We start from the raw sequence: 14,141 nt of genomic DNA on the forward strand, positions 1-14,141 counted from the left end.
TCTTGTTTTGTTCCTTTCTCAGGTGATCAGTGATTGACTGAAGTACATTACAGAATTTTGAAAAACATTCAGGGCGTTCTCCTCAGCAAATGTTACAATATGGCTTTTAAATCAAATTTAAAAAGTCAATCACTTGTCACCAAGACATATTAATAAGGGCCTCCCTCACCAACTTTTGAAAAATTCCGGACGATATACATGTTATTTTTTTTACTTGGCCTAAACACAGGCATGATGATTGATAGAACAACAGCAGCAAAATTATGATCAAATAAGTATTGTTTTTGTACAGTACCAAATCAGTTAACTTTATTTTTAATTCAACAGTGTACATCACTTTTTCTTCAAATTAAATTCAATTAAAAACAAAGTTCATAGTTCTTCAATTTTTTAAAAATCTTAACAATTCTTCACATACTAAAAATTCTAAAACATTTTAAAAGTTAGCTGCTGTAAAATTCTAGGCATTCAGAGGTTCAAAATCTTACAAAGTTAAAAAAGTTATGTTGCTATAAAATTCTTGAGTAATTTCTGGTCAGCATGCCACTCAATATACAATATTGCTGACATTAGCCTGAGTGAATTAGAATGTGTCACTTTTATTATTACACCCATTTGCAAAGACCTTTTGCAGTGCCCGATTTGGCACAGTTTATGGCGTAAATATAAACTCGGGTTCTGATTGGCAAATTGAATCACGTCATCATCACTGTCATCACATCAGCACCTCATTCACCGATCAATCTGCATAGCATCGCATTGTTTTTAAATGTGATCAGTTGGCAGCAGCGCGAAAGGTCTTTGCAAAAGCCTGTATAGTCTATATATCTACCTCCATTCAACGGCACTAGCTTTGAAGTTCAGCGTGTGCTGTGTTGGCTTAGCGTTGTCTTTTATGTGTGCATATGCGCCACTTTGATCGTGCAGGTAAAAGTGTGTCCACATGCCAAGTAACGATAAGCTAACATAGAACACGCTGAACTTCAAAAGCTAGTGCTGCTGAGTGGAGGTAAATATATAGACTATCTAGGAAGTTCAAAATTTGAACTATGTTAGTATTCAGTTTCACAGTCACATGTTATCTGTTACTGTTCAAATGTGTTCAATTCAATGCAGCCACAAAGTGTAACAAGAACTATAACTTACCGTATTGTTTGCAATAAACGCCCCGGGGGCGTTGCATTTTTCCAAAAGGGGGGTGTTTATTGAAGGTGAATTGTCAGTGAAAAAAACTTAAAAATTGGGTTAAATTGGGCTATATTAATGGCAACACCCATTGAAAATATCATTTTTGTGGTAAATACATCGAAATTACACCCGTAAGTACATCATCAAGCAAGAATCTAGTGAAATTCTACCATAATTAGGCAATGGAATGGATGGAAGTGTAAGTCATAACAGGTTTTGTCCTTGCAATTTACCGATCGTCCCTGACAAGACTGACTGACTGATGCCAGTTTTAAGCTTACTCACACGATATAGCATGGAATTTTTGTCAATTTTTCACAGAAAAATTGGAGGGGGCGTTTATTACAAACAATACGGTATACACATTTCAAGACAATAAAAGACCCAGTACCTGACAACATGGCCTGATACTAATCAAAAAACCATGCTTTGGTACATACATTCTCTTATGTCACTTATATAGGATGGCATGAGGTAAGTTTTCAAGGCATTGAGAAACTTTGCAATTTGTCCATTTGTTCATTGCATTCAATTAGTCATTCCCAGCGTCTTGCTCATCAATGTTTCAGACCTAATTATTCAGCCAATTGATGATTTCATTTGTTAGACATTGCATGTACATGCGGTGGTTTGTCTTCACTGCCACTAAACTTCCATTACATGTATGCCCACATATTATTGCACTTTGTACAATGCTTAGCTTTTGTCAAGACCTATTTGCTTTTGTGATCATCATGTTGAAAATCTTGGAAAAAGTGAGGACCACAAGTGATGGCCACAGTTTCACAACAATAGACAGGTCTGTAAACACAAACATTGGGTTGGCAATGGTAGGAGTTATGTGTAGCTTCGGTCTTGGACTGTGGTTGTGATGTTGCAATTAATTAAAGCCCGCCACAAACCTTCCCAACATGCACAAACCTTGATTGGCAAAGCTGCATAGCTGTCGTTCGGATGAATCTCAAAAGTTTGCTATAGAGTCCGCCTCAGATTCTCTCAATGTGAACAAACCTTGGATTGATAGAGCTGCAGCTGTTCTGGCCTGTTCTTATACATGTGTTCACTATCCAACCTCCCTCCACTGATTCACTCAACCCACAAACCTTAAAACAGCACAGCTATGTCCCTGCTGTCCCTGATTGTGAGTTTGCTAGAGTCCTCCAAGGATCCTCCACCATAGAGTGTTTGTAGTACTGCTCAACGCTTGCACTGCCTCCACCACCGTGTGAACCTCTACCCTGTTAACATGAACGAAAACATGGCATATGAAATTTGTGGGAAGAGTGATTTGCTAACCAGCTCACCATGAAATATTTAGCAGTTTTGGAGCAATCATTAATGTGCCATGCAAACTGCAAATATGAAAGCAAAGCTGACATTTAAAACATGAAGGTGGTCAAATTTTACAAGTACGGTACATACAACAGAAATAAATAACCCTACGCACTGAAGCCAATTGTTCTGGATACCCCATGCCTGTGCCTTGATGACGCCATACTAAAATTGAACATCAAGTAATCTTTGAACAAATCACAATAGTGTGTGCAGACAGGTCTACATAATTCAAACTTTGATACTTGAGCACTATTATAGTACTTTTAAAGTGACCTGACACCTCATTTTAAGTTTTTGGTTATTACATATATACACCGTAAGAGGTAAATGGAGTTGCATTCATACAACCAATCGACTGGGCGGCATTCATGACAACAGCTAGCCATAATAACATAACATTATGGTTTTCGTAAAAATTGGACACAATAACTTTCAATATAAGCCTTTTTATGTACCCTACATTATATTATTGATATTAGTATTACAAAGACATTTGTGCTTTGTTCCTTTGCTGATATTTATATTAAATTTACCTGTATTCCAAGCATATATCACACTCAGTTTGGAACATTTATTATAGGCCTATCACATTAAGGTTATTAATTATTTTAAACTGTTGTGATTTGGTAGTTCACAGCATCTTACGAATGGTACAATGTAGTGAGCTTTGGCAAAAACTGCATTGCTCAATTCATAGCGAGCGTGTAGAAGAATTAAAATATCACAGATAGGTGCTGTGGTTCTTGAGTTATGTTGTAAAGAGGGCTGAAACAACAACACTTTTGTAAAACGTACATAACTATTTAACAACAATAAATTAAGCAAGTTTGCAAAGTATACAATTTGTAGAATGAACTTTTGCAAAACATCAAGGTGTTAATTTTCAATAATATATTGATCTATATAATGAAAATCGATTTTTAGGTTGCTTCAACCAACAATACCTCGTCTACCCTTAAACAGTTATATTTTGGTCAGACACATCATATTTTTGGTTGGCCTTTTGAATCTTCTTTTATTAAGTATCCATATAACCAACTTCTTTCAAGCCATGTGAACCATATAAAACCTATTCATACCTATTCACATGATTCATACTGTTGTGTCATAACAGCTATGGGGTATATCCCAACATTGCTTGCTGTAAAAATAACACAATTGCTTGTTCCGCAGTAAAAACATACAAACTACTTCACGTTCAAAGTTTACTCGCTTTGTTTAAAAAAGAAACTCAATGATTTAATTAATTAGCTATCCACATGAACCAATATCTGAGTGGTCTTAGTTATTTTCAGTTTTGTATGTTTACTCTTTAGATCCACTACAATGCATGCAGGGATAGCACTTATTGCTGAGAGGATCAAATTCGGGCCCACAAAAAATTTTGAGGGCCCTCAAACATTTTAGATTGAGGGCACAAATGGCCCTCTGAAATTCTGGCTTATTTCGAGGCCTGTACTGATCACAAATATATCTACCTATCTTAATATGCAAGAGGTGTCGGGCTAATATAAAATATTATAAATGTAACAAACAATCCCTTGGGCAATACCAACTGCACTCCAACCACCAATCAATGAACAAGAACACCATATATTAATGGAGTATATACAGTGGCAACTCGTTAACACGAACCCTCTTAACATGAAGTTCCTGATAACAAGAAGTATGTTTTACATTCCCAAGCATACATTTCACATGTTATTAGAACTGGATAACATGAACTCCTGATAACAAGAAGTAAAATTTGAATTCTGCACAACTTTGTGTTAATGAGTTTCCACTGTAGTACTTACTCTAGGGCTCCTATACCCTCCTCCTCCTCCTCCTCGTCCTCTTCCTCCTCTTCCCCTGTTTCCCCCTTCCCACTGTTGATAGAACTGTTGATTAGAACCAGGTGTGTACGGAGACTGTTGATAATTTGATGGTGAGAATTGCCCACTGCCTCTACCATGATGCATATGTTGTGGTGAGGGGCCTCGATTTGGTGAAAACCCTCTGAAAAGAGGAAATTTATGCAGTAAAGAATTTAGTCATACTAAATCGTAACTACTCCCCATTCCAGAAAAATACAGCACTAATTTTTTTGGGATTAAAATGAAACATAGCGCAATGATCCTAACTGGTGATAAAAGAAAAATTTCACTATTTTACTAATTTCTTGAAAAAAAGAGCCAAAACATGCATTTTCGGCATATTTTCTGACAATCGAGTCACAAAAATCACAGACCTGGAACAAGTCTTAAGCATTCAACATATTGAGTATATGCCGAAATTTTGCTCTAATTTTCATTTTTTTGTGACATTACTTTCATATATAAGAATGAAACAAGTCTTTTCCAAAAATTAGAATGGATAAACTGAAATTAGTCTTAGTACAAGTCTTTGGCCTTTGGCCAAATATTAAATTATGATTTTTATTGCTAGTTACATTGTAGCACTAACTAAAGGATTAGGATTTAGCTATGTTTCATTTGGCAAAACAGGATAATATTTTTTTAATCCCAAAAATAACTGTATTTTTCTGGAATAGGGAGTAGTATCATTATCAACATCATTTAACAAAAAAACAATTGAGCTCTAGTAAACAGCCTTGAAGAATATCTATTATACAGTGGAAACTCGTTAATACAAGTCATTACGAGATAGCCGGGGTCGGCATGTTTAGCTCGTATTAAGCGGAGTTCGTTTTAAAAGTCAGGTGCAAAAATGTGTTGGAAGACTGCATGTGTTTAAGCCTAAAGTCGGCTCAGGGCTGTACAAGCATCCCGGGCAAAACTTCACTGGTCGAATCTGCATTTAAGCTTGCATAGCCGTCTTTATTATTTTATACTAGATTTGCAGCCTCCGAGCAATGTCACAGTTCAAAATTCCCTCAATCGGTTTGATAGGCTAATATTCGTTTTTGATTTTCGGTAAGAGGCATTTTTCTCACAGTGTTTTCTGATGAAATTTAGATGATTTCTCAAGCTGAATATCGTAAACAAATAAAACAATTATACGGCGATATCGGGAGTTCCCTACTTTCAGCAGCTAGTAAACATGCCTTTCCCACTTTCGATCCAAGGGCGGACTTCCGAGTTTGCGATTGGCTAGTCTGATATGTCGTCAGCAATAATTGACCTTTTATGGCAAATTTCGTTATGACTTGATAACATCTAAAAATAAGAAAGGAATCCTCATTTGCCACTAAAGTGCTGTCTGGGATTTTTGTAGCGAGTGTAGCCTACTCGAATGTCCTTTTGCCCTGATTTGTACGTACAAGAGTGCAGTTGCACCTGAAGTTATGCTTTGAGTTTTCGAGCGAGTATTTTGTCAACTTCTGACATGATTTACATCATAAATTTACCTTGGGAAATTAGCTTGTTTTATCCGTCATAAAAACAATAGAAAACAAAAGCTTTGACTGACAGTAAGTGCTCGTATAAATGCGGATTTCGTGTTATTTACCTTGTATCAAACAGTTTATTTTGTACAGTAATTAATAGGGGAAAATCAGGACCACAAGTTTCTGTTCATAGTAAGCGGTTTCTCGCATTAAGCGATCTCGTATTAACGAGTTTCCACTGTACCGGTACATGTAATATTCTTCAAGGCTGTTATCTTGGCTTGTTTTCTCAAAATTATACCGTAAAATATGTAAATTAGATCTAGATATGGTCATTTTCACGGTAAAGGGTGTAACTTTTGATTTTTAGGGTCAAAATTTCAAACCACTTAAATATGTTTCTGTTTACTGTAATCATGCATAGAAGCAACTTAAATTCCAGTAAAATAGTGTTTCAAGGCTTAAACCTTTTGATTTCTGATAAAAAATTTGACATTTCCATAACATTTTGGTTAAAATCTAAGAAAAATGTATTTTACATAAGCTCAGAAAATTATGACATGAAAGCTGGAATACATGTGAAATCCCATTCCAAAGTAAGTCAACAGATATAAGTTAAATTTTATACCATGTTTTGCTATGTTTGTAATTGCAATTTTGAAAATTTTTAACATCAAGGGTCATTTGCAATGGAAATTTCCCAACCTTAAACATATTTTTTAAGTTTTAATTGGGTTCCTAAAATAATTTAAATGTCTAACTTCATGTACAAATACTACTTGATGAAAGGAACCTCCCAGCCAAGTTTCACAGAAATTGGAGTTATTTTTTAGAATTGGCAATTCAAGCGATTTGTGTTTCGGAGGCTTCAGTTAACAACACAGGTGATCATAAAAGTAAAATATTTGGCTAACTACTACAAGTTGACATGAAAAATAGGTAAAAAATATCACAATTACCAATTTTCATGCTTTGCTTCTAAGTATTGAATTTCAGTTGTGACAAAAATTAAATTATCACAGCAAGTCATTTTTTTTTTTTGTTTCGAGGCTTCATGTTTACAATGGTTAAACATGGCAGAAGTAGTTTTTTTTGAAAACAACACTGTTGGGATCATCTAAGCTGTTATTTTCTTGTGTGTATTGAATCAATGATTCTATGCGGCAGATATTGCAGATTTATAACATGATAATTTTTTCACCCATTTGTTAAGTATGGTGTTATTTGCATGTGAAGCCTCCGAAACGGGCTTTCTTGGATATCAGTATATTTTTCAAGCATTAACCATAATATCAATTTTTTTTTAAATTTATGACATTCTGCACATATCATGCAACAATTACAATGCAGATATCAATATGGAACATACCAATTTAGATATGCATAGATGATAATTAAGTTTACTGTTGTTTCGGAGGCTTCATTTGTTTCGGAGGCTTCAATTGTTACGGAAAGTTTGTATTGGGTCCCATTTTCAAACGGTGATATATATCTCCATGATTTAAAAACAAGTGACTTGAGGATCTACTTTGCTACATTTTGATAAATAGATTGGATGAGCTCTTTTATTTATATTTGCCCAAGCTTGCTGAACAGTTTGTTTCGAGGCTTCAAAAAGTTAACGGAAAATCGGCTCTTTGAAGTCAAGATTTTATAAAAATTTTAAAAGCTTGCAAATCAACTAATTTTTGTTACCCATTTCAAGTTAAGATATCAACTGTTATGAATCAAGAAGAAGTGAAGAAATAACCAAGAATTATGAACCAAAGCTATACCCACAAAGTTTGTTAACAATTGTTAACGGAAAATGAAGCCTCGAAACGACAAATATCAAGTCCGGTTCTCAAAAATACAGGGCTGTTCACAATTAAATCTAATGTGGCAGTGTTTACTGAACATATGACCGTACTTTCAGGATAAGAAAAATTATCCATGAACTAACTGAAGAAAACACAGGGTTTTACAAAAATGTTACTGTTTTTTACAGTTTTTCAAAATGGCAATATTAGGTACATTTAAGCCTGCTAAAACTGAACGCAGTAACTCCCGAAGATGATTATGCTACCCAAGGTAGCTGCTAACTAGATGACTTATGTGGCCAAAAATCATGGAATTCTGTGGCTTTATTAGAAAACTACGGATCAAAATGTTAAAAATCCAAAGTTACACCCTTTACCGTGAAAATGCCCATATACATTGTATGTACCAGTTTGTACCTAAGCCCAGGCGATTTTAGCAGATTTAGCACCCCAAAAGAGACCATTTTTGACATAAAAACCTGTTTTAAACTTTTTTGAAAAAATGCTTCCTTCATCCTAAAAAAGTGGTTTAATGTTCACTTTCCTATACTTTTGTACATGAGAAACATTCTTCAAAGTTTTTTTTTGCCTAATAACATACGGTACCTGAAATTGATATGCGCAATATAAAAGCAATGATTAATCAAATTTTTGCCCCTCCCCCCTTCGGGTATGCGGGAGGGGCCACATGGGGGGGGGGTACTAATGTGCATGAAGAATACATGTAGGCCCTACATTGTATGATATTTAACTCTTCTGAAGAGTAATTTGTAAAATTTGGTACGGTACATATGTTTACATACAGAGTGATGTCACTAGCCTACAAATTGTGACTAAAATAGTAGGCCTATCCCAAGGGAAAAACATACACACACTCATCCACTCCCACCAACCTCCTTTTGCTTTAAAAGATAGCATTTTCAGATGTACTAAGTTCCCTACTACTTTCATTGTGAACTGTATTTTGAGGAAAGTCACTATTCTTTCGCCACTCCCACCCAAGTGTTAGGATGTTGACCGGCAGGTTGTATTGTTTTGTTTCTTTTAAATAGCAGATAGGCGAGATCTACTTGTTTTCTGTACTAGCCAAGGGGCAGTCTTCAGTGAACGGCTCTTTTCAAAGGAAGCCACCAAAACCTTTAAAATTTTACAGATAGGGGAGATCTGCTTGTTCTCTGACAAGGCCCTTGGGGCAGTCTTCATTGAACAGCCTCTGTTCAGCTGTTCAGAGCCATCAGTAGGCAAGGGGCGGCCTACATGTCTCATTCTTAGGTACTTTGTCCTGATAAGAAGTCAGAGCTACTCCTGACGATCCGAAAGTTTGACAGTTCTGAGTCTGATTATTATTCGGACTAGTGAAGTGACAAGAAAACAAAATCTTACCTAGGACTGTAATATTGGCCTCCTCCTCTGCCTCTTGGTGAGCCAGAAAACCCATGCATGCCTGCGCCACCTGCTGGGGAATGTTGTCGGGGAGATTGGCTGCGATATCCTGTCCCAGGCATTCCTCGTGAGTACGGATTTGGTGGAGGAAAATTCGATCGGTGGGCCATGTTTTGTTGTTAATAACTTAATTTAATGTGACTAGAATCATGAGAATTACTTTTCGATTCTTGTTCGTGGCTGATTTCTACCTATGGAGTTAATTTGAGCGATACACAGAGCGATAAACATGCCCAATTTTAAGCTTACAGCTGAGATCCGTGCTGTTCATTGTCATGTGTGTATACAGGATTCAGCAGCAAGCACAGCGCGGCATGTAAATACCAACAAACCGCACAACTTTTACATGCACTTTTTATCAAGGCAAAGTAGAAAGTCCAAATATATAAACTTGGTAACGCATTTTATTTTTGAATATTTTGTGTGCATAAAATACAAGAATATACAAAATAATGAAGAAAGAGATTAAATAATGCGTTGCAAAAATCGCAAGAAGTCGCCCAATTATGCGTTATCACTGCACTTAAGAGATTTGGCAACACTCTACGCAAAGCATACAGGGAAGGTTTTAGATGAAATATTCTGGGTTGACATTCCTGTTTTCATGGTTTAGGCCTAAAAAAAAGTTTGATTTTTCTAATTTTAAAGCTGTAAAATCGCGTTTGCTAAAGACCTTGGGAACATTTTTCTTCTTTTTTTTTAAATTTAATTCTTTATTTACTTTTTTTTTAATTTATTATTTATTTTATTGCAAACAAAAAAGTCTAGTGTCGGGCCTAATCGGGGGCCTAATTTTTAGGGCAGGTCAGTGGGATTACGCCAATCAAACATTTTTAGGCCAAATGTTGATGAAATTTGAATTGAATTCAGGCCCGTAAGCAGGAGCGCGGGGTTGCATTTCTTTTGCAAAAGTATACAAAAAGTCCCAAAATATCACAATTTGCGATAGGCCTATCAGGTTTTTTACGCTTTTTTGGTCAAAATTCTGAGAAGAAAGTCCACTAACACAAAATCGCCACTTGAAAAAGTCGCCTTTTTCAAAATCAGCGTCCACAACCCCCACCTCCCAAAACAAATCGTGCACTATGCGGGCCCGATTGAAATTGAAATGAATTTTAGGTGATTACCATTTCAATGCCTTGGAATTGAATTGGAATAAAATTATTTGGTTTATTCATGAATTTAATTGGATTGGAATTGCAATAATAATGAGTAATTAATGAAGAATTGAAGTGGATTGCAGAGGACTATTAGGGGGCCGGGCCCAATGTCATGGCACCTGGCCCAAGTTATTGGGGTGGGGCAAATTGGTACTTGCCTGGGGTAGGCCTACTTGTCCATAGCCACCAAAATCATCCCCCCCCGCCCGGTTCCGGTGCCACTGATTGAAATCATTTTGAATGGTTGAAATTTGAATTGAATTTGAACTGATTGAATGCGTTGGAATTGAATTGGAATAAGAATGATTTGGCTTGGGCATGAATTGAATTGGATTGGAATTGAAATGATATACTAGCGGGAAACCCGCGCTTTGTGCTAGTTGAGTAAACGGGAGCGGTTAACGGGAGTGATTAGTAGGCCTACACATGGTAAACGGTGGAGATTATACTATAGGCCTCGACATGATAGGCCCTAGTATCATTCATGAGTATCATGCAGTAATAATAGCGGGAAAAAATGGATCAGATAACCCCCTGCGTTTATATAAAGAAGGGCCATTTTCGCTTCTACTTTGGAAACCCAGCACTTATTTATACAATAACAATGATAATGTCCACGAATGGCTTCAATTGGTCCTCATTAGTCAGTGCGGCTTTTTCAAACTAAAATTTTACACAATATTGTCGATGTCAAAATGGTCCACCAAACAAAATGGCTTCAATTAGGTCTTCATTTTGCAGAACTGAGTTTCTCACTTCTGAGGGGGCACATCCATCATGCATCCTCGACATCCCCTGCACCGCGAGCTGCGTCGCGAAAGTGCGACACGATGGCTGCTTCGCGGCCATTTTATTTAAGTTGTTTTTCCCTTGAATTGGCCCTTCTGCGGCAGGGGTCGTTTTCTTAAGTTAAGTCTGCGTGTCCGGGGACACAAGTTACTTTGGTTTGGACCCTATTACAAGTTGAAACTGAGCAACAAGTCCCATCAAAACTTCGTGGACCCCTTAAATTTTAAGTTGCACCAACTTTTATTATGTAAATTCTTTGCTGAGTTGCTCATAAAAAATAAAGAGGAATAATACTGTGACAGAGAGAACCTAAGAAATCTTCGGCTTCATGAGGACGGTCCGACCCCGATTTAATTTCTAAGTCATTTAAAATATCCCCAAGACTGAGAAAAAGTAAGATTTTGTAATGATAGACGACCATAGGCTAGCCCTTTCTTCAAAACAGGATAAATTCGAAAACCTTTGTGTCGGATAGTGACAGCAACACAGAGGTTTTCATATATATATTTTGAAGAAAGGCTTGAGGGCATTTCGTGATCCACAGCCTCATCCCCCACTTTTTTCAAAAAAGTTGAGATTTTTATATCACTGGAAACCTCTGGCTACATAATGTTTATGTACAAAATATTTCTTGCAGATTAATTCGTTTAGCCAAGATATCGTGAAATTTGAATTTCGTTCTGGTGCACCAGAACGAAATTACAACGTATTGTCTATGGAGCAGTCATACTGCAGTTATTGTCCGTTTTCCTATACACAATACACAGTGCTCTCACCATTGACGCGTGACCTCTACAAATGATGTATGTTGGAAGAATGGACACTTGCCTAGTTAACATCACTGTGTGAAAAATAACCAGCCAATATTTAATTTATTCTCCAAACTTCTAGCAAATATATTTCTCTAACATGACCTAAAATTACAGCTAGGTTAGATGTTCAGAAATGGTCGCACTTTTGTAAAATATGAGTGAGGGTAAGGCATTGCTAGCCAACTCCCCGTGTTAATTGAATGGAGATTTGACCGAAAATATTGGTATCGGACCGCTCACTTCTGAAGGATGCCACAAAAAAACGGTACAAGCTACATTTAAATTATTCTATGAAATTCTAGAAAATATAGTTTTGTAACATGTCCTAAATTTTAGCTAATTTAGGTGTTTGGAGAGGGTCGCACTTTTGTGTTTTAGGAAGGATATGTAAACGACAAATAACACCAAAAATATGAAGAAATTATTTCCAAACTGTGTTAAGTCAACAATCATTATGTTGCTCATTTTCAAGAATGCTGGTTTACAAAAAGCACGCCATTGTCTCATTTCGTGAACAAAGGTACACATACCATTGTTTCCTTTCGTTTCCTTTATAATCGGTTACCCAACTGAAGCTATAATACCAGCTTTATTGCGATATCGCACATGTAAAACAGACACTTGTGCACAACCAGAGAAGATCCGATTTAATCAGTTGAGCTGTTTCAATGAGTGTTATCTTGGTTTAATAGCTTTTAATGGGGTTAAGGTCGAGATGAATTCTACTGTAGACATGACTGCATCATGTGTAATACACATAATCATGCATAACTCGCAAACGCAATATCGGAATCAACTGAAATTTTGGGAATATGCTTTTTCGTGGATATGTACTGAAAAATGTCATAAAAAGAGGATGCTAGGATCACGAAATACTCCTTTAAATTGGATATCATTACAAAGTTTGTATTTTATGGAAACCGTTGGGCGGGGGCATGGAGGGGGGGAGTGGACTATGGGGGGGGGGGCAAAATCAACAAATTGTGCGCAAAATTGCCGCAAAACAGTTACATAATTTTAGAAGTTTTGCCTCAAAACTGGGGAGGGGCAAGAAAATGCGCCGCCAATGTATTCAGCCCTTCATAGTTACTGAGGTTTTATCATTCAACATTTCGAATCACGAGCCACTTTCTAGTCCACACACTTCTAGTCTGACCACTGACCATGAAGACACGGGTTATGGCGCCACCACATAATTATAGGGATTTTTACCTGGATTTTTACAGGGAATTTTAGTCCATGCATGATAAGGAACTGGCAACTTATAAACAAATCTCCCAAGATGTCAGCGTGCACAGACAGCCGACATGCATTTGTCTCTTGTTGAAAAATGGTGAGTAAATGCTTTAAAAATCCATGATAAGTAAATGACAGAATTGTTGACTTCAGTGTAAACTTATTTGTTTATGGCCAATGTATTACAGTAGAGATTTGTGGCACGAATCTTCGTGTATTTCGATGATAAATATATCATGTATGAAAATTACGTGTTTAAAAAAAATATATTCTAGGTATGAAACAAGCGGCTAGGGACGCAGGGGTAACCTTGTCACAAACCGTTCAAACCCAAGGGAACGTCCTATTATTATTATAATATATAATCTGTTTATGGGAAGTCCATTAATAACGATCGATATAGTAGATTGCTGATTGTAAGTCCGGCACATCCGTCTTTTTCGCATTCGACCTGTGCTAGAAATCTTTCAGGTTTATAAATAGCGCCATGTGCGGTATACTTTGGTAACTTCTAGAGGGTTTCAATTCATACTTATAATTCGCTTATGACGACTGGGAGGAGATGCGATTTCAACCTGGGCTAAACCCTTCTGTTAGCGTTGGGGAGTGGAATACGTGATTGATTAAAAATCAATAACTCGCAGCTTGCCGATTGATTGTAGATCACTATAAATCGGAGGAGCCTTTTGTAAGCTATTTGACCCCGATCTTATTGTTAGAATACAATAGCTACCTTCTAATTACGTTTCCATATCAGGCCAAAAGGATGTATGCTTTGTGTCAGATGTATGTACTGTACTTCTTTTTCGTGGTATGCGAAATTCGAGACCTAAAGTCCCGAAGCTTTATTATAAAAAGTACAGATAAAACGCATTCTTCTTTTGGATTTTGAGACAAGAACTATTTTGTGTGCAAGATAACACGGATAGATTTTCTTTTGAGACTTGAAATTCCTTGTAAATCGTCAGTTTTACCGAGGTTTCTTGTAAGTTTTGTTTCCATGAAAGTGGTCAAGAAAAAGTTCAAAAATATCACATTTTTGGCCGGCAAA

At 36.7% G+C, this 14,141-nt stretch overlaps 1 protein-coding gene across 1 annotated transcript; it reads right to left on the reverse strand.

The window, feature by feature from the left end:
• Positions 1-291: 291 nt before the first annotated feature.
• LOC140162807 (uncharacterized) lies at positions 292-9,400 on the reverse strand. The gene is made up of 3 exons (XM_072186111.1): positions 9,034-9,400; positions 4,320-4,521; positions 292-2,426 (listed from the first exon to the last, which is right to left on the reverse strand). The coding sequence occupies exons 1-3, from the start codon at positions 9,201-9,203 to the stop codon at positions 2,307-2,309; spliced, it is 492 nt and encodes a 163-aa protein (XP_072042212.1). The 5' UTR covers positions 9,204-9,400; the 3' UTR covers positions 292-2,306.
• Positions 9,401-14,141: the final 4,741 nt, after the last annotated feature.

The sequence above is a fragment of the Amphiura filiformis genome, chromosome 10 (assembly GCF_039555335.1).
Source record: "Amphiura filiformis chromosome 10, Afil_fr2py, whole genome shotgun sequence".
NCBI lineage: Eukaryota > Metazoa > Echinodermata > Ophiuroidea > Amphilepidida > Amphiuridae > Amphiura > Amphiura filiformis.